The following is a 17,768-nucleotide window of genomic DNA, read 5'->3' on the forward strand; positions in this document are numbered from 1 at the left end:
CAGTGCTGGATACTCTCCGGGGCCAGAAGACCCGCCCCTCCCACCTTGCTTCTCTGCGCATCCTCTAGCTCTACACCGAGACACAACCTTGTACAGAGCAGGATTCGGGTAACTTAGGCCCAAGCGTACACCCTTGGGAGCTTCACCACGATTAGCCGCTTCTGCACCGAGGTTCCAGCGCCTCGCGCCCACCGCAGGCGCCGCCGCTGAGCCGTGGACGGCATCCCCGCGGGTCAGTGTGAAGGGCCGGTGCCCGGAAGCGTGGGTCCGACGGGCCTGGAGATGTCGTGCGCACCCGGTGGCTCCTGCGCGCACCCGGTGGCTCCTGCGGCGTCTTTCCCCTTGCGCAGCAGCGTGCCCCCGGACGCCTTGGCCGCGTTTCGGTGTCCGTCCCTCTGTGTCCGTCGCGTGCGGCCCCCTGGACGCAGAGCTGCGGGCGGCGTTCGCGAGCGGTTCCGCGCGGCCGACGCTGCCGTTCCCGGGGCAGACGCCCGCGTGTCGGCAAGTGCGCTCTCAGCACGCGGGGTTCGCGCTCGCACTCCGCTCGCCTCCGGCCACCCCGCCCGAGAGCCCCCCTCCTGCGGCGCCCCTGGCCCCGGGCCCGCCCGCTCAGGGCCCGCTCGCTCCTGGGGGGCGGGGACGTGGGAAGGTGGGAGGCGGCGGGAAGAGCCGCCCCGCCAAGCGCGCCCAGCGAACGCACGCCCCACGCCCCGGGCTTCGGAGGCGGGGGCGGGGCTAAGAGCCGGGTGGGCGGGGCGCTGGGTGGGGTCTGGGCCGCACACCCCGCCCCGCCCCACCCCGGCGCGGCGCAGGCGCACGGAGGGGCGGTCTCCAAGGCAACCGGATTCAACAGTTCCAGCCCCGCAGGCGTCCGGAGGCCTCCCGGCGCCCACCCGACGGCATGTGCGCTGCGGAGGTGGACCACCACGTAGCCCAGCGATACCTGCTCAAGCGGCGGCTGGGGAAGGGGGTGAGCCCGGCCACCTGCGGGGCGGGGGCAGGTCCCGTGGGAGGTCTGTTCTCTCCGACACTGCCGGGGGTCCTGGACTCACTACCAGTTTTCTCCACCGACTGGAGGGTGGCCTTGGGCTAGCCACCGAGCCCCTCGGGCCTCAGCTTCCTGTAACGGGGTTCTAACGGTGCCTACTTCCAGGAGACCCACAGTGGTCTCAGCCGGTGGGACCCTGGACAGATCCCCTCCCCAGACCCCACCGAGCGTCCCTTGCTCCCAGCTGCCACTTCTAGTGCCCACAGGACACTCCAAGGAGACTGGGCCCACCATTCCAGTCGCTGAGGGCGATGGGTGGATCCCAAGCCTGGCCCAGGAAGGGGCTGAGTGGGTAGATGGGCATGGAGTGAGAGCCAGAACCTTGTGTGAGCAAACGTACATTTGTGATTGTGTGTGAGAGCATGTGGGATTGTGTGTAAGAGTGTATGTGAGGGGCGCCTGGGTGGCTCAGTGGGTTAAGCCTCTGCCTTCGGCTCAGGTCATGATCTCAGGGTCCTGGGATCTCTGCTCAGCGGGGAGCCTGCTTCCCCCTCTCTCTCTGCCTGCCTCTCTGCCTACTTCTGATCTCTCTCTCTGTGTCAAATAATTAAAATCTTAAAAAAAAAAAAAGAGTGTATGTGAAGGTGGGTGACTGGGTGTGTAATGGGGGAGGAAAGAAACAATGTTCCAAACAGTGCAGACAGCAAGTGCAAAGGCCCTGCGGCACGGACCTACTGGCTGTGGGGAGAAGGCAGAGTTGGTACAACCTGGATAGGAGTGACTGAGGAAGGGCTCTGATCACCTGAGCCTTTGGGGAAACTGCAAGAGCTTCTGCTGAGCATGACATAGAGGGTGGTAGCAGCCTTTAGTGCCACAAGTTACCCTGTCTGGTATGTAGAGGATGGACGGTGGCGCAGGCTAAGGAGACCAGTTAAGAGGTTAGTGTACTGATCCAGACAGGAGATGTGGGAGAGTCAAGAGGCTCAGACCAGATGCAGCAGCAGAGATGGTAGCAAGTAGTCAGATTCTGATGAATTCTGAGTGTGGCGCCAGTAGGATTCGCTGATGGGCGGGAGGGGGATGTGAAAGAGGGTAAATGGGCCCAGAACAGGTTTCCTCTCCCATCCACAATCTCCCATCTGTGACCTTATTTCTTGGGGTCTTGCTTCCTGTCACCCTCCTCTGGAAGCCGCCGGGGTCCTGGGCAGCAGGCTGAGCAGCCCGCCGCTGCAGGGACCTCCTCGCCCAGAGCCACAGCCCCTCACCACACCCTCATTCCCTCACAGGAGCCAGAGCAGGCAGGAGGAGCAGTCTGGTGGGGCAGAGGAGGGGGCAGGAGGCTGGCTCTGCGCCCAGCAAGCTGACCAGCCTTCTTGCAGGCCTATGGCATCGTGTGGAAGGCAGTGGATAGGAGGACTGGTGAGGTCGTGGCCATCAAGAAAATCTTCGATGCCTTTAGAGATAAGACGGATGCCCAGGTAAGTGAGTGGAGAAGAGGAGTGAGCGGGACAAGGCGGGGTGTGGGGTGATGCCCTGCTGCTTGGTGCCTGGTAGCTCTGTCACAGCGGGTCTCTGTCACTGCTCAGAGCGCCATCTGCTCGGTGACCCTGTGGTCCAGTGGTTTGCGCAATGAGAATCAGTCCCTATGGAGCCTTCCAAGATCCAAACCCACACTCATATTTCTGTCTCATTCCAGAGAACGTTCCGGGAAATCACACTGCTCCAGGTAAGTGGCCAGGGCCATCTGACCTCCTCCCCAGGTGTAGCTGCTTCAAACGAGGGGGGAAGCATGGACCCTCGCCCCTCAAAGCACACAGCCCCAGGCTCTCTCCTTAGGAACTTGGGGACCATCCCAACATTATCCGCCTCCTGGATGTGATCCGGGCGGAGAACGACAGGGACATTTACCTCGTGTTTGAGTCTATGGGTGAGTGCGGCCTTGTTCAGCCCTGGTGCTGCGCCCTCCCGGGGCCTGCCCCCTTTTTATGTCCCTCTGCTGCCCAGGCCACCACAGTGGCCAGCTGGAACAGTTCCTTGGTGCCCAATGACAAACCACAGGCGTGTGTCAGCACCGGGTCCTGGCAGTGACCACCTTGAGCCCATCTCTACAAGGCTCCTGCTTTCTCCACCGCCTGCAGCTGTATTTTTCTTTTTCTACCTATTTTATAAGACAAAGGGACAGGAAATAAAGTATTAAATGTAATCCCACAGACTTTTATTGCTACAGCAACCATGGCAGCCAACAGGCCTGAGAAGCTGGCCGGAACCACTACGTGTGTGTGCCCAGGACAGGGTCAGGGACAGGGCTGCAAGGGAGGCCAGTGGGACCTGGGTGCTGCGGCCATGGGAGGGGTCCAGTGGGGGGGCAGACCTGTGCCCTCTTCCCAGGCCCCCAGGCTGACCCGCATGCTCCCCTAGACACGGACCTGAATGCCGTCATCTGTAAAGGCAGGCTGCTGAAGGACACCCACAAACGCTACATCATCTACCAGCTCCTGCGGGCCACCAAGTTCATCCACTCGGGACATGTCATCCACCGGGACCAGAAGGTGCCCCCCTGTGCTCCATTCGTGGGCCCCGTCCCCCCCACCGTGTGCACCCACCCCTGACAGCACTCAGCCCGCCTCCTCCCCTGCAGCCTTCCAACATTCTCCTGGACTCCAGCTGCTCGGTGAAGCTCTGTGACTTTGGTCTCGCCCGATCCCTCGGTGGCCTCCCTGAGGGGCCTGAGGGCCAGGCCCTGACAGATTATGTGGCCACGCGCTGGTACCGGGCTCCCGAGGTGCTGCTGGCCTCCCGCTGGTAAGAGCATCAGTACCCCCCCAACACCCTCACCATCCGCTGCAGCACCCCCATAGCCTCCCACTCAGCCAGGGCCCCCCAGGCCTTCTTGGGCCCCCATGTGAGCCCTCACCAACTCCCTTCCAGTGCCCCAGACCCTGCCCCCTTGATTGTGTCTCCTCCTCCCTCCACTTCTGCCTCTAGGGTCCCCTCCCCATGTGTGCACCCTTTCCTGCCCCCAGGTACACCCCCGGGGTGGACATGTGGAGTCTGGGCTGCATCCTGGGGGAGATGCTTCGGGGAAGGCCCCTGTTCCCAGGCACGTCCACGCTGCACCAGCTGGAGCTCATCCTGGAGACCATCCCACCGCCGTCCAAGGAGGGTGAGTGTGTGCAGGGCCCTGCGGGGCATCAGGGAGTCTGAGGGTCAGCACACAGAGCTGTAGGGGACAGCATGGGACAGGCCAGGACTGGTGGCGAGGAGGTTGGGGATGAAAGGGAGGGGAAGGGTCCAGAGCCTCAGGAAGACCGGAAAGGGCAGGGCCTACACATGATAGGCCTGGGGAGGAGCTACAGGTCGCTGAGGGCCAAGCAGTGCCCATAAAGGGTCCAGCTGGGACAGGACAGGAGCTGGAGCTGGCGGGAGCAGGTCCAGCAGCTGTGCCAGGAGCAGGGCAGCAGAGTGTGGGGGGAGAGGTGGTGGAAGATAGCAGTGGGGGTCAGGTAGTCTAAGGAGTCTTTCCTCTTCCCTGGGGGGCGTTGGGGAGCAGGGCAAAAGAGAGGGGAAGAACCAGGTGGGGGAGCCCTATTGTCTTCCCCTGAGTCCCTGCTTTCCTGGGGGGAGGGGGAAGGGGTCCTTCCATGGAGGAGGGAATGCCCAGATGTGGAGTGCGTGTGCAGGAGCGGGAGGAGAAAACTGTGCAAGGGCAGGCACACGTAGCATGAATCTAGGCATTCCAGCTCACAGTCCTGCCAGACAGCCCAAGCCTGGAAAGGCAGGCACTCCCCAGGGCAGGAAGAGACCACTGGCCCCTACCTCCCTGAGTGGTCCCACTGGACCAGGCCCTCCCAGTCACACACCATCTTCCGTCCACCCATCTGCAGACCTCCTGGCTCTTGGCTCAAGCTACAGTGCCTCGATCTTGCCCTGCCTACGGGCCTGGTGAGTGGGGATGCTTAGGAGCCTGGCTCTGGCACTCTTCCTGTCAACTTGTGGGCCAGTCCGCCAGCCCAGACCTGGGCCCTGGGCTTCTGATGGCGGTCCCACAGCCAGCAATTTGGTCACACTAATAATGAGAAACCTTCAGCGTCCCCCAGCATGGCCGGAGGTGTGGGGAGGCCCACAGGAACGCAGCAGGGCTTGGAGAGGACGGGACCGAAGCAAGGCGGGGAGGGGTCTCGCCCCTTGCCAGACTGCCTGAGGGTGTTGCATGGGGACAGAGAGGCACCAGGTCGGTTAAGGGGTGCTGGGCAGAGGGTCAGGGTCGGAACCGGAGCTGCCACAGATATGGGTGTGGGAGCAGCCTGCACCTGGAGAGGGGACAGTAGCGGGCACCCGCAGGCCACGGCAGCCGCTGGACACCCTCCTGCCGCCAGACACACCCCCGGAGGCCTTGGATCTCCTCAGGGGCCTCCTGGTATTTGCCCCAGACAAGCGGCTCAGCGCAGCCCAGGCACTGCAGCACCCCTACGTGCAGAGGTAGGGGCGGGGCGGGGCGGGCGGGGTGCAGAGGGCAGGGTGCCGCGGGCCAGCTCCTCCCTTGCTGGGGCTGGATGTTGGGTCTCGGATCTGCGCCGGGCTGGAGAGACGGAGAGTCCCGCTTCCGCCACGCCCGCCTCGCTGGCTCGCCGCAGGTTCCACTGCCCGGCCCGTGAGTGGACCCTGGATTCAGCTGTGCGGCTCCCGGTGCTCGAAGGAGTTCAGCTCTCAGCCCCCGAGTATCGCAGCCGCGTCTATCAGGTGCTGTGGCGGCGACCACTGACGTCCCCCATCCGCGCTCACCCTCGAGCCCCTCCCCTGCCTTAGCGACCCCCGCACCCTCTACACCCGCGCGGTGCACCCCTGAGCACCCCTCCCTCTCCGCAGATGATCCTGGAGCGCAGGGCCAACAGCCGGGTCCCCAGAGAGAAGGGCGTGGGGGGCACACCCCCGGGCGCAGAACCCGGCGCCCCCCCGCCCCAGGCGCACCTGCTCAGACCTAGCGCCGCCCCTCCGCCCGCCCCGGGCTCGCCTACGCGGAACCCCGGACGCAGACCTCAGAGCGGCCCGGCTCAGCGGCCCGCGCCGGGTGTGTGATCTCCGACGGCCTCCCCGCACCGGGCGCGGCCCCTGCCCCTTCCGGGTGGAGCCACCGAGCGTCCGCTGTGCCAGACTAACCCCGGGGGTTGATCTTCCGACCCCACAGACGTTGCCCGCGGAGCCAAGAACCTTCCGCGGCAGAACTCGGCCCCCCTGCTCCAGCCTCCGCCCCCACAAAGTCTCGGGAGAGGGGAGAGGCCCCCTGCGGCGACGCCGGAGGCCCCCTCGGCACCCTCGTGGGTAGGTCGGCCCGGGAGGGTCCCTCTCAATCCCTTCTGAGGGCCGGGCAGTGACCCGGCGGCGCACCCCTTCCCAGGTGAAGCCCAGTGGCAAGGGGGCGGCGCCCTCCCTCGCCAGGCAGGCCGCCGCCCAGGTGGCCATCCAGGCCCTAGTCCGGAGCGACTGGAACCCGGGCCGAGAGCTGCGCGCGAGCGGCGCGCGACAGGTGAGCTCCCGGGCCGTCCTTCCCGCCCCCTCGGCCGCTGGGGTCGCCTGAGTCGGGGCCCTCCCCTCCCTCTGGTCCCGCCCCTCACGCCGCCCCTGGACCGTGTGCAGGTCCCTCGCGGGCTTCCCGCCAACGGCCGGCCCGAGCCCCAGCCCCGCCGGAGGATGTTCAGCGCCTCGGCCTCGCAAGGGGTCCAGGGCGCCGCAAGGGCTGCGCTCGGGGGCTACTCTCAAGCGTACGGTACCGTCTGCCGCTCGGCACTGGGCCGCCTGCCGCTGCTCCCGGGTCCCCGCGCCTAAGCCGCCCCATCGGCCTTCAGCCCGGCTCTTCTGCTCAGCCCGTGCCCCTTGCCCAGTCCCCTGCCCATCTCCCAGCCCCAGATTTACCCCCGAGTCCCCCATGCTCTCCAACCCCCTTTTACCGGCCTGCGTTTTTGCCTGACCACATTCTCGAGATCCAGGGGGCTTGTCCAGGCCTCCCCGGCGGGGTGGGTGAAGTTCCCACCCATCCCCAATCACGTCCTCCAATAAATTCGTGTCCGTCCCCAGCCTGCCTGCCTATCTTCTGTTCTCAGTGGGGACTCCCTCCGAGGTCACACCACCCCTTCCCTGGAAACCACCCCCTTCGGAGAACCCCCCCGTGTCTAGTACAAAGCCCATGAGAAGCTGCGTGGACACCTGCTGTCCCTTTGTGGCTCCTGTCTGTCCAGTGCCCAGTGCTGTCCCTGGAGGCTCACACCACCAATGACTGGCCTGGGGGGTCCTCAGGGCCAGCTTCCCATTCTCTCTCCACAAATGGTCTGGGGCCTGCCTGGTGCCAGAGCACCATCAAAGGGACAAGGCTGTCCTCAGGTTGCTGGGGGTGCGTGGATAGGGACTTGTGCACCTGCTGCCTCAGTGCAGACCATCACGTGACAGCATTTGCAACTCTGAGCCAGAGTAAAAGTGGAAGAGAGTGCCCCAGGGTCCAACCCCCTGACTGTGATCATTGTGTTCTTGGCCACCAACAGTGACTGGCAGCTGGTCTGTCCTGGTAGGGGGTGGGTCCAGGAGGGTGGGAGCTGAAGAGATCCGAGGGGCTCCGGGGGACACCTGTCTCATGGTCCCAGGTGAGCCTTGCACCACAACTGACCTCAGGCAGGCGCTGGAACACAGGCCATTTCCCAACTGCCGGCTGGAGCTCACGGTCTACAGGATGTGGGCTGTGCTGTGGCGGGGGCTGGGCTGCCAGGAGCGGGAGCTCTGCGCACCTGTGAAAGCTGCCAGCGGCAGTGGGTGGGCCCAGACCAGGTGGCTGCAAGCGATGGGGCAAGCAGGTGAGGACTTGGGAGGGAGCCCAAAGAGAAAGTGAGAGTAGATGGCCCGGTTCTGGCCTGGAGGTGAGCCAGTCGGAAGACCGGCGGCTGGGGGGGTGAAGGGGGAGTCGGCTGAGTTCCGAGAGCCTGAGGCATAGCCCCCAGGTGATGGATGAGGGGGAGGGAAGGAACCCCATAGCCCAGAGAGGAGCAGGTGGGGCCCCAGGAAGCCCAGCCCTGCGGGGGGGGAGCAGAATGGCTGAGAGATCTGGACACCTGGGCACGTGGCTAGAGGGGCTTGGTGACCAGGAGCCCCCAGCGGGGTGTGCCTATACAGAGGGCTGGCAGAACTGGAAGTGGGAGTATCGGACTAAAGCAGTTTGCCTGTGCAGGGGAGCAGGTCCTGGGAGGGCAAGGAGATGGAGAGTCTCCTGGGTCAGATGTGGCCACAGGTGATGGCAGTACAGGTGTGCGGGGGGTGGGGCGGGGAGTCTCTAGTGCTCCCCGAAGGGATGGGGCCATCCAGAAGGAAATGTGACTTCCCAAGACTAACGTTTGCCATGTATTAACTGGGAGGTATCTATATTTAGGAATGTGTTGCTGTGTTTTATTGTTAACACCAAGATGTGCAGAATCACATTTGACACATGTCATTCAGCATGACGTGGAGGACACAGACAAGGGCTGCACCGAGACATGTGAAAGCAAACGGGTCAGCAAGTGCCTCTAGGCCGAGGGACATTGGAGAGCATCTGGCTCCTCGGTGACCCCCTCCACCTGACCCAGTGTCTCCCAACCCCCACCGCCCTTCTCCAGGGGCCTGGAGTCAGAACTGCCACCTCCGCTCAGCGGCCTCGTTCCTTAAATCCTTTCCCAGGCTGAGCGACTGCCATTTCTTATTCTTAAAAAAAAAAAAAAAAAAAAAAAGGTTGCAGAAATACTAGTTTCCCAATGCTAGCACCTACAGTGGCGCTTCCTAAGCATTTGGTGTCAAAACGTGTTATTCCAAATCAAAGTCACTGTCCAGAGGTGAAAGAGATACAGAAACGGGCGGTGGGGAAACTTCCATTTTGCAGGTTGGTGACAAAGAAGGAAGAATGCAGAACAGGGCACGTGAAGGGGTCCTGCACCCCTGCAGGGACCCCTGCCCTCAGGTTCAAATACAAGCCTCCATCCAGACCTGGCTTCCGAGTGTTACAAACGCGGACGCTCTCAGCCCTTCAGCCCTTGCCGGGGGCTGGGGTGCTGGCTGGAGCCCCACAGGAAGAGCCACCAGGCCGGCCTCAGTTCTGGCAGGACGGTCTCTCAGGAGTCCCCTGGGCACCCCCCGCCCCATCAGCAAACCCCTGGACCATGCTTCCTGAGACGGACCCCTTTTGGGTCTGGGTCTATCCCAACCCCATCACAAGCTGCCCGAACCAGCTCTGCCCCACCCCCCCTCCAGTGAATGGCCACTGAGAAGGGTGCCAGGAGGCAGAGAGGGAGGCCGGGAGGAGGAATGCAAGCGGGGTAGGAAGCGAGCCTGGAGCCGCGGGGTGCAGGGGGAGACACCGGCCCGGGAGAGAGAGAGAGACTGGGCTGCCCGCACGCAGGAAAGCGGCAGCAGTGGCAAAGCATCCGGGCAGGAGAGCAGTGAGCAGAGGGGAGTCCTGAGACACGGAAGCCCTGAGATCTGGGGCCCCCAAGGATGGGGGACTGAGGCACAAAAAGATGGGCCCCCGAAAAGGTGGGGACCTAAGGCACAAAAAGATCAGGCCCTGAGGTGAATGCAGGTCTAGAGGGGCCCTGAAGCCCAGAGATGGTGGACGGGGATGCTAGGAAGGGGGCGGTTGGGGCACTGCGGCGGAGGTGGAGCTGGAGGAGTAAGGCATGGCATGAGGGAGTGGCCAGGCCAGGCCAGGGCCGCAGCTGGGCGAGCTCCAGGTGCGGCCACGCTCCACCACCGCCGCTTCTACCCCGAGTCCTTGGGAAAGCCAGGCATCTTGCCTGGTGGGGGGCAGTAAGGCAGGCGCCTGGTCGGGGGTAGGAAACCAGGAGGCTCACTTCTTTTTGAAAGTACCCAGGATCCTGGGCATGAACTTGCCCACCTTGCTGTCCCTGGTGTCGTCCTCCGCTGTGCCCTCCCCCGCCCCTGGGGCTCCGGCCTCTTCCTTTTTGCAGAAGACCTCAAACCGGCTGTAGACGCGCTTCTCCTTGCGCATGCTCTCCATGCGGCGCAGCAGCCGGTCGCGGTCCTCCGCGCTGGCTGGCAGGGTACGGCTCAGTCTACCTTGGGTCCCCAGGCTGTCTGAGCGGAAGATGGCAGAGCATTTGTCCTTGTCGGACATATCCGGAGCCAGGCCGCCAGCAGCTGGGGAGCGGCCCAGTTCAGGACTGCTGTGAGCCAGGCCCGGGGCCGCCGCGGGGATCCCGCGGTGTTTCTGGCCGTGGGCGCTGATCTGCTCCAGAATCGCTTTTGTGTCATCCCGCAGGTTGCTGCTGTACAAGGCGTTGGTCGTGGTGGAGGCCGTGCGCGCCCGCGGGCCCCGCTCGTCTCCAGTGACTGCCTCCGTGCTATCCGCCCTGCCCAGCGACGGCCGCCGGGGGCTCTCCGGCTGCCCGTTCTCCTGCGGCGCTGGGAAGCCGCCCTCTTCCTCCGTGCGCCGCTCACCCTTGGGGCTCAGCAGCTGGCGGAGACGCAGGGAGCTCTTGCGCAGGACTTCCATGGGGCCGCCAGCCGTCTCCTCCGCAGTCCCAGTCTTCGGAGACTCCTCAGAGAAGGTAAGGGTCAAGCTGCCCCTGCGCTCGGGCACAGCGGGGACAGGACTGCCCCTGCGCTCCGGTACAGCAGGGATGGGGCTGCCTCTGCGCTCGGGCACAGCTGGGACGGGGCTGCCCCTGCGCTCCGGTACAGCGGGAACCGGGCTGCCCCTGCGCTCTTGTAAAGGGGGGACCGGGCTACCCCTGCGCTCGGGATAGGCCGAGGTGGGGCTTCCTTTTGGCTCAGGGTAGGCAGTGGTGGGGCTCCCTCTTGGCTCAGGGTGAGGTGCCTGGCGTGGCCCATGCCCCTCCAGCGGGGGGCTGACCCGCCCTTGTGGGGAGGCAGAGCAGCCCTGGGTGGAGAGAAAGCGAGAGGGCAGCCGGTCGGCGCCGCTCCGGCCCAGCGTGTCTAGCAGCTGGGCGGCAGTAAGCGTGGCAGCTCCCGGCTGCCTCTCCGCCTCCTGGTGCAGCCGCTGTGCAAAGGAGTCGCGCAGGTCCAGCAGGCAGCTCTCGAGGCTGCGGCGCTCGCCTCCCGCCCCACTCGGCGCCACCACCTCCTCCCGCCATGCCTGGGACACAACAGCCTTGCTGTGGCTGGCGACTGTGACTGGGGCCCCCACCCCTCCAGCATCACGCGCCGGGCCCTTGTATTTCTCCAGGAGCTCGGCCACCTTGGTGGAAGTGGCGGAGCGCACGGCCTCGCCACCGGGGCCCAGCATCTCGCTGACCGCCTGCTCTTTGTGCAGCAGCTGCGCCTTCTCAGTGGTGGCCGCCGTGGCCCCACCGGCGACCTCGGCCTGAGAAGCGCTGAAGATCAGAGAGGAACGCAGGCGTGAGCTGCGCTGGATCAGCGGGTTCAAGCGGGAGCGGAAAGAGTCCTGCTTGGCCAGACCTGCCTCCTCCAGGCCCTCGCGCTCTGGGCTGTCGCCACCGCCCCCGCCGGAGCAAGGCACTAGGCCCTTGGCCGGGAAGGGTGCACGGGAGGCTGAAGGGTCCCCAGGGGCCACTCGGCCCCCGGATACCAGAACATCGTCCTCATAGGCCTCAGCCTCCATGGGCGCCGGCAGGCCCTCTTCACCGGCGTCCTCGCCATGGCAACCGCTCAGGTAGGACGCCAGGCGCCAGTGCCGCAGCCCCGCCCGCCCCTCGGGCCCACCCCTGCGCTCGGGCTCTGCGTCGGGCGCGGCATCCGGGCCCAGCCTCGCCACCGCCTGGCACGGGAAGCGCTGGCCCAGGTTGGGGCGTGGGGCCCCACTGGGTTCCAGGCCGCGGGGCCCAGGCCCTGAGGCGGGGTCTGAGCCGTGGCGCACCTCGCGTGATGCGCTGGACGGCACGTAGTCCAGCCGCTGGTGTCCGTCGGGGCCGAGCTCGGGGAAGCGGGGCCCGGGCCCTAGCGCGAAGTCTTCGTGCTCTGCGAAGCCCGGGCGGCCAGCACGCAGCTTCTCGAACAGGCCCTGCGGGCGCGCCGGCGCCAGCTGCGGGTCCCACTGGTAATGCTGCTGGTAGAGCTGGTCACGGTGGAAGTGACTGGTCTGGAAGCGGAAGTCGTCCCCGTGGCTGAGGAACGTCTGTCGGGACACCTGCCGCGCGGCCGCGAAGTTCTCCACTGCGCCCGCGCCGTCGGCGGCGTAGCTGTGCCGCTTGAAGGAGTCCGTCTCCAGGTGCCGGGCCTGGAAGAAGCCCCGCGGGCCCGCGGGCTCGCCCCCGAGTCCCGCCTCCGTGTCCAGCCGCCGCGACAGCGGCCGCAGCCCCGTGTGCGGCTCCAGGGCCCCCCCGGGCATCCGCGCTGGCTCTTCCCGGCGGAAGGCCGACAAGAAGTGGCGGTCGGGGTCGAGGAAGGACGGGAAACCCAGGCCCTCTTCCCGAGGCGGTGGGAACAGGAGGTGTGCTCGTCTGGGGAAGGAGAAGGGGGTCGGCGCCCCGGTCACCTGGCCGCCCATAAGGGGCCCGGCTCCCGCGTACGGAGCCAGCGCATAAGCGTCCATGCGGGCCAGCGCCCCGGCCGAGGGCACCAGAGGCTCGGACTGTGCGAACAGGATGCGGAACTCCTCATCGAAGCTGGAGACTAGCTCGCCCTGGAACACGTGCGCCAAGCTTCGGTGGATCTTCTCGAAGGACCACATGAAGCTGCGGGGGGGGGGGAAGTCCGTCGAGGGCAGAGTCAAGGAGAGGGGCGGGGCCGAGGGTCGGGGGCTGGTGGGGGGCGGGGAAGGCCGCCCGCAGTTGTGGTGTCCTGTCTGCAAGGACGGGGGGGGGGTGGCGCCGTGTCAGGGGCTACTGGACCAGGGCTTGGGCAGAGGCTGCCCTTAGGTGGGGGAGGTGTCGGGGTTGCGGGCTGGGCGCACCTGTAGCTCCCACTCATCACCACGGCACAGTCCACAAGCAGGAACTTCTCCTTCACGTGGCCCTTGAAGGACTTCCCAGTGCGGCAGTAGTAGGTGGGGCCCGCCACAGTGCGCACGCGCAGGAACTGGGGGTTGGGGGGAGAGGCATTAGGTCTCTGCCGAGGCGCCCTCCACCCCCCCCACACCCCCGCCGGGGTCACTCACGTCCACGTGGTGCAGGTTGACGCGGCACTTGTCGGCCATGTCTAGGAAGTGCTGCGCGTTCATCTCGTCCAGGAGGATGTAGACGGGGACGCGGCGTGCCGCCGCCTCCAGCACTTCACCGAGCAGGTCCACGTCTGTGAACATGTCCATCACCACGGCCACAACCTGCGGGGGAGCGGGTCAGGGACAGAGGACAGACCCCTCTGCTGTCCCCACCATTCTCTCGCCATTCCTGCCTGCCTGGGCAAGCATCAGGATCAGCCAGACACCGCAGATCGCCCTCTGGCCCCTCCTGGGGACAGCGGGGCCCTGCCAGGGAAGGGGAGCCAGGAGAACGCCTACCAGAGGGCGTGTGGGGCTGCTGGCAGCCAGGTGGCCCAAGATGGAGCCCTAGGCAGGCACAGAGCCTCCCTCATGTTGGGGAAGGGACGAGGCAAATGCAACCGCACAACCCGCCCCAGAGGCACCACCCAGGCCCTAGCTCTCTGGCCCTGCGAGGACACTGCGCTCCAGAGTGCATAGGGCAGTCTGGGGCCTCTGGCTTCCAGACCTGCTGCCTTCAGCTTCCATCTCTGGTTCCTGTTTGGTGGGGCCAAGCCTGGGTCAAAGGTTCGACTAGAGAGAATTCTCTGAACCCCAAGTCCAGACCAGGAAGGGGGCCCAGCCATCCCAGAGCCCTGGAGTTTCTGGACACTGGCCACGTAGGAGGGCAGGCAGAACCACAGTGTGCAATGACCAAACACATGACCCAGAAAGAAGGCTGGAGGGGCGTGGCCAGCCAGTGGGGTGGGGCTTGCCCCCCTCCACTCCTACTCAGGCTTGGGGGTCCAGCTCAGGCAGCTCCCCCCACTGACCACCCAGCCTGCGAAGGCACACCTGCTGGGCAGAGCGAATCATCCTTCGCGCCTCGTCCTTGATGCTTGGGCTGTCCGGCGGGGGTGGCTGCACCAGTGTGGTGACCTCAGTGCCCTGGAAGCCGAAGGTCAGGGGCCAGCCTAGGTCGAGCTCAGGCACTGCCTGGTCTGAGTTCATGGGCCAGTAGGTGCCCGAGGAGCCATCCATGTCCACGTTGGGGGGGCTGCCTTCAGGGGGCTCGCGGGCAACATGCTGAGGGGGCCGCAGGTGGCGGCTTACGTGCTCCAGCTCCTCCGGGCACAGGAAGGCAGGTGCCCCCTCGGATGCCAGGAAGCGGCTGTAGGCCTCGGGCCCTCCCTCGGCCAGGGCGTCCAGCGCCAGGCGGTAGTACTCTTTGTAGTGAGGCGGCAGGTACCCGGGAGCCAGCGGGTTGTCCCCCTGTGAGGAGCTCTGGGAGCGACGGGCCATGTCGGGGCCAGGGGCCTGGGGAAGGGGCAAGGAGACACATTCCTGGGGCAGCGGACCTGGGGTTGCTCCCCCTGACCCTGCCGTATGTGGACACACATTGTAGCAAGGGCTGTCCGTGACCTTGAGTGGGCTGTGGAGTGCAGACCACACGTGGAGGCCTTCTGGGCACCCCTGAGCCCCAGGATGTCCCCTAGCTGGGGGGAGGCCAGCGGGGGACCCAGGTACAGGTGCCCTGGCCCTGTCTCATGTTACTCTGTGCCGGGGGGGGCCCTCCTCTCACCGGAACCTCAGGAGTGCCCGCACCCTGGTTTCCAGTCGGGGGTTCTGACTGCACAAAGTCCCCACTCAGGGTTCCCGGACGGCCCGTGACCCAGGTACTTCTCTGTACCTCCATTATGAAAAAGAACAACCCGATACGTTCTGGTTGTTGGTATAAAGAAAATATAATCCAGGCCGAATTCTTTATTGTATTTGCTTTTTTCTTCTCATTTGGGCATGAGCGCATTTTCAGAGGCCCTGAACTACAGTGTGTGCTGACACGCCAGGTGACCCCCGCCTATGTGTCTGTGTCCACAGTACAGGGGCATGAGTGGGGCCTCAGGGCCGGTCACTGTGCCCCACTGGCTCATTACCCCCACTGTAAAATGCAGCTGTCAGGGTTGACCTGCCACCGTGCCTGGCCCAACCTGAGCTCAGCTTACAAAACCTGTCACCACTTCTGTCCCAGGACCCAGCGTTCAGTCTGCAGTCCTCTCACACCCGCAGCTGTCCTGTGGGGTCACACACTCCGAGCCCCACAACTTATTGGCACACTTCACGGACCTCCAAACTGACCCCTGCCCTTTGTCCCTGTCCACCAGGACCACTCCCTTCTCTTTGGCCCATCCCTCCCCGTTTCCAGCCACCGTGCCACCTTAGATAAAACTCCCAGAACCACGCCCCTGGCAGATCCAGCTGCAGCCTCCTCTCACTGCACAAGCTTGGAGTCCAGCATGGCTCAGCCCAGGGCTGCGTGCGGGGGGTGGTCTTCCATCTCTGGTCAGGCCCTGCTGCCCCCGCCCCCCTCAGCTCTGGATGTAGCCTGAACCCTCGGCTGTGGCCATCAGGCTCATCCCGGGCTCTGTATGTGCCTCTCCCCTTGTCCCCACTTCATGAGGACACCTGAACGCTGCCTGGTCCACTCCAGTCCACATGCCTCCCCAAGGGGCCTGCGAGGGGGCCTAGGCTGACAGAAGTGGCCATGAGCTCTGGAAGGCCACCGTTGGGGGGGGGGCCTTCTGAACCCCCAGGGGTCATGAACCTCCAATCCCTGAAACGCCCGGATAACAGTCCTCCTCCTACCCTGGAAGGAGAGCCCCAGGCCCGGCACCCCCAACCCCAGCCACTGCTTGGGGCCAGGACTGAGTGGGATTCAGATCCCGCCTAGCTCCCAGGCTCCTGGACGCTGGTCCTGCCAGAGTGCAGTGTGCCCTGGTCTGCAGGAGCGGCTGGGTGCTGCTGACCGGCCGGGGTCACTGGGTGCTCAGAGACAGCTGGGAACTGGACGGAGTCGGGGCCAAGACTGTTGTGCACAATTACCTGAGGCACCTTCCCTGTCCACTCTCCCTGGGGACTGACAGGCCAACTGGATGTGCAGCGGGGGTGGGACATGCTACCAGGGAGAGGGTCTGCAGGAAACCAGATCTGCCGTCCCTCATCACTCCGCGCAGCTACACGACAGATGCCCGTACTGGTCTCAGGGGTGGACTGCACCAGGGTACCAGGTGCAGGTCTGCCTGTAGTGGGGCCTCCCCCAGGACCCGACAGAGGTGGGGGGCGGGAAGACTGGAATTCCGTGGTATGGGGTCTGTGTTGGACCAGGCAGGGCCTGGGGGCACGATTGTGCTCCCCACATTTGAGAGAGAGCCCTTCCCAAGCCGGGGGAACACAGAAGGGATCCTGTGCTCCACACCCCACTGGGAAGGGGAGTCAATAGAAACCGTCCAAGCTGGCAGCCATGGGGAGGAGGGCAGTGCCAAGGCACCCAGGAACCACCGTAGCAGGCGGGACTCATCAGGAAGGGGGTGCCCTCCTGCGTGCCCACGCCAGGGGGCCCTGCATGGCCTCACACAGCAACAGCGCGAAGCCCACTGCCTTTCTTCCTTTCGCCGAGCACACCCTTGAACTGTGGACTGGCCAGCGGCCCCTCTCCAGCCCCTGACAGGGCCCCAATGGCGTTCCCCCTCACACATCTGCCTACTGAACGCCTGCCTGAAGGGAGAGAGGGAGGGACACCCGTCCCACCCCACCGATGACTCAGCAGGAATCAGCTCCTTTGCTGCTGACCTCTGACCCCGGACACAAGGCACAAGGCGGACAAATCCTCCAGGGCCCCTAACTAGGGCCATCCCACCTGGGTAGGAGGTGGGTTTTGTCGGGGACTGGAAGGAGCGCAAGGCGCAGTGAGCCGGCGCTAGGTACGGGCGGGAGCGCGGGTTCCCCGCAGAAGTTTGCGCAAGCCTGGGGCTGGGGGTGCCGACTGAAGCCGAGCTGTAGTTTTCGGGGTGTGCTCCAAAGGGCCAAAAGGGCTCCATGCACGCAAGGAGCCGGCGGCTGCCGGGGCCCAGTGTCCCATCCACTCGCCCCAGTTCCGGGACGTGGGCGCGAGGGAACCGAGGCCTTTCGCTCTCCCGGCAATTCACGCAGGACACCAGACCGCGCGTCGGCCTCCCGGCCACCCCCGGTCCAAGGAGCCCGGGGCAGGGCCCCCTCGGGGAGGGGTCCAGGCCAGGCCCAGCTACCTCCCCAGGCTCCAGCTAGGCCGCGAGGGCGGCAGCCAGTAAGGACGGCCCCGGCAGGCTGGCCTCGGGGCCCCGGGGCCCCTTCCCACTCGGCTCGTGCCGGGCCGGCGTCGTGCGAGGGCGCTCGCGTCCACGCCGGCACAAGCGGCCCCGGCGACCTCCCCCCGGCCCGGCGCTCGGCTGCGCGGCCCCGGCCCAGGTGCGGGGGGCGGGGGGGCGCCGCCCAGGTGAGGCCGCGCGGAGAGGCGCCGCGCGCGCCGTCCCCGCCCCACCCCCGGGGGCCCGGCCGCGGCCTCCCCTCAGCCCCTCCGGCGCGCCCCGCCCCGCTCGAGCCGGGGGAGGGGGCCCTACCTGGCCAGGTGCGCGGGGGTCTCGGGACAAGGGCAGCAGGAGCCGACCGCCGCCCAGCGGCCTCGCGGTCCGGTCGGTCCGGCAGCCACTCCCCGTCGCGGCCCGCCCGCCGCGCGGCCTGATTCACGCGCCCGCCCCCGCCCCGCCCGCCGCTCCCGCCGCCGGCCTGCCCGGGCAGCACCTGGGGGCGGGGCGGCCCCACCCGCGGCGCGCCCGCATT

At 65.8% G+C, this 17,768-nt stretch overlaps 2 protein-coding genes across 6 annotated transcripts; one reads left to right on the top strand and one right to left on the bottom strand.

The window, feature by feature from the left end:
- The first annotated feature begins 837 nt into the window (after positions 1–837).
- On the top strand, positions 838–6,882 carry MAPK15 (mitogen-activated protein kinase 15). 4 transcript variants are annotated; one of them, XM_032848249.1, is made up of 14 exons: positions 838–970; positions 2,368–2,466; positions 2,685–2,714; positions 2,825–2,915; positions 3,407–3,537; positions 3,627–3,790; positions 4,012–4,151; positions 4,873–4,930; positions 5,330–5,467; positions 5,623–5,728; positions 5,855–6,056; positions 6,174–6,307; positions 6,384–6,512; positions 6,623–6,882. In XM_032848249.1, exons 1-14 carry the CDS (start codon positions 902–904, stop codon positions 6,809–6,811), a joined length of 1,680 nt encoding a protein of 559 aa, XP_032704140.1. In that variant the 5' UTR covers positions 838–901; the 3' UTR covers positions 6,812–6,882. The 4 variants fall into 4 exon arrangements, with proteins under 4 accessions (XP_032704140.1, XP_032704141.1, XP_032704142.1 ...); XM_032848250.1 differs by having other exon boundaries at positions 5,396–5,467; XM_032848251.1 differs by lacking the exon at positions 4,873–4,930 and having other exon boundaries at positions 5,365–5,467.
- A 2,949-nt stretch (positions 6,883–9,831) lies between these two features.
- FAM83H (family with sequence similarity 83 member H) lies at positions 9,832–17,705 on the bottom strand. Of its 2 annotated transcripts, none has more exons than XM_032848244.1 (5): positions 17,549–17,705; positions 13,971–14,432; positions 13,095–13,259; positions 12,891–13,015; positions 9,832–12,672 (listed from the first exon to the last, which is right to left on the bottom strand). In XM_032848244.1, the coding sequence occupies exons 2-5, from the start codon at positions 14,415–14,417 to the stop codon at positions 9,846–9,848; spliced, it is 3,564 nt and encodes a 1,187-aa protein (XP_032704135.1). In that variant the 5' UTR covers positions 14,418–14,432; positions 17,549–17,705; the 3' UTR covers positions 9,832–9,845. The 2 variants fall into 2 exon arrangements, with proteins under 2 accessions (XP_032704135.1, XP_032704133.1); XM_032848242.1 differs by lacking the exon at positions 17,549–17,705 and adding an exon at positions 14,806–14,822.
- Between the last annotated feature and the right edge of the window lie 63 nt (positions 17,706–17,768).

The sequence above is a fragment of the Lontra canadensis genome, unplaced genomic scaffold (assembly GCF_010015895.1).
Source record: "Lontra canadensis isolate GAN:19392208 unplaced genomic scaffold, GSC_riverotter_1.0 scaffold201, whole genome shotgun sequence".
NCBI lineage: Eukaryota > Metazoa > Chordata > Mammalia > Carnivora > Mustelidae > Lontra > Lontra canadensis.

What these genes read in the sequence shown, in the direction of transcription:
- FAM83H (XM_032848242.1), bottom strand. An exon ending in TCAACCTGCACCACGTGGAC is followed by an intron (nt 13,016 to 13,094) that starts GTGAGTGACCCC and finishes CCCAACCCCCAG; the next exon opens with TTCCTGCGCGTGCGCACTGT. An exon ending in GTGATGAGTGGGAGCTACAG is followed by an intron (nt 12,673 to 12,890) that starts GTGCGCCCAGCC and finishes CCCCCCCCGCAG; the next exon opens with CTTCATGTGGTCCTTCGAGA.
- MAPK15 (XM_032848249.1), top strand. Translation starts at nt 902, where the DNA reads ATGTGCGCTGCGGAGGTGGACCACCACGTAGCCCAGCGATACCTGCTC. An exon ending in ATCGCAGCCGCGTCTATCAG is followed by an intron (nt 5,729 to 5,854) that starts GTGCTGTGGCGG and finishes CCCTCTCCGCAG; the next exon opens with ATGATCCTGGAGCGCAGGGC. An exon ending in CCCCCTCGGCACCCTCGTGG is followed by an intron (nt 6,308 to 6,383) that starts GTAGGTCGGCCC and finishes ACCCCTTCCCAG; the next exon opens with GTGAAGCCCAGTGGCAAGGG.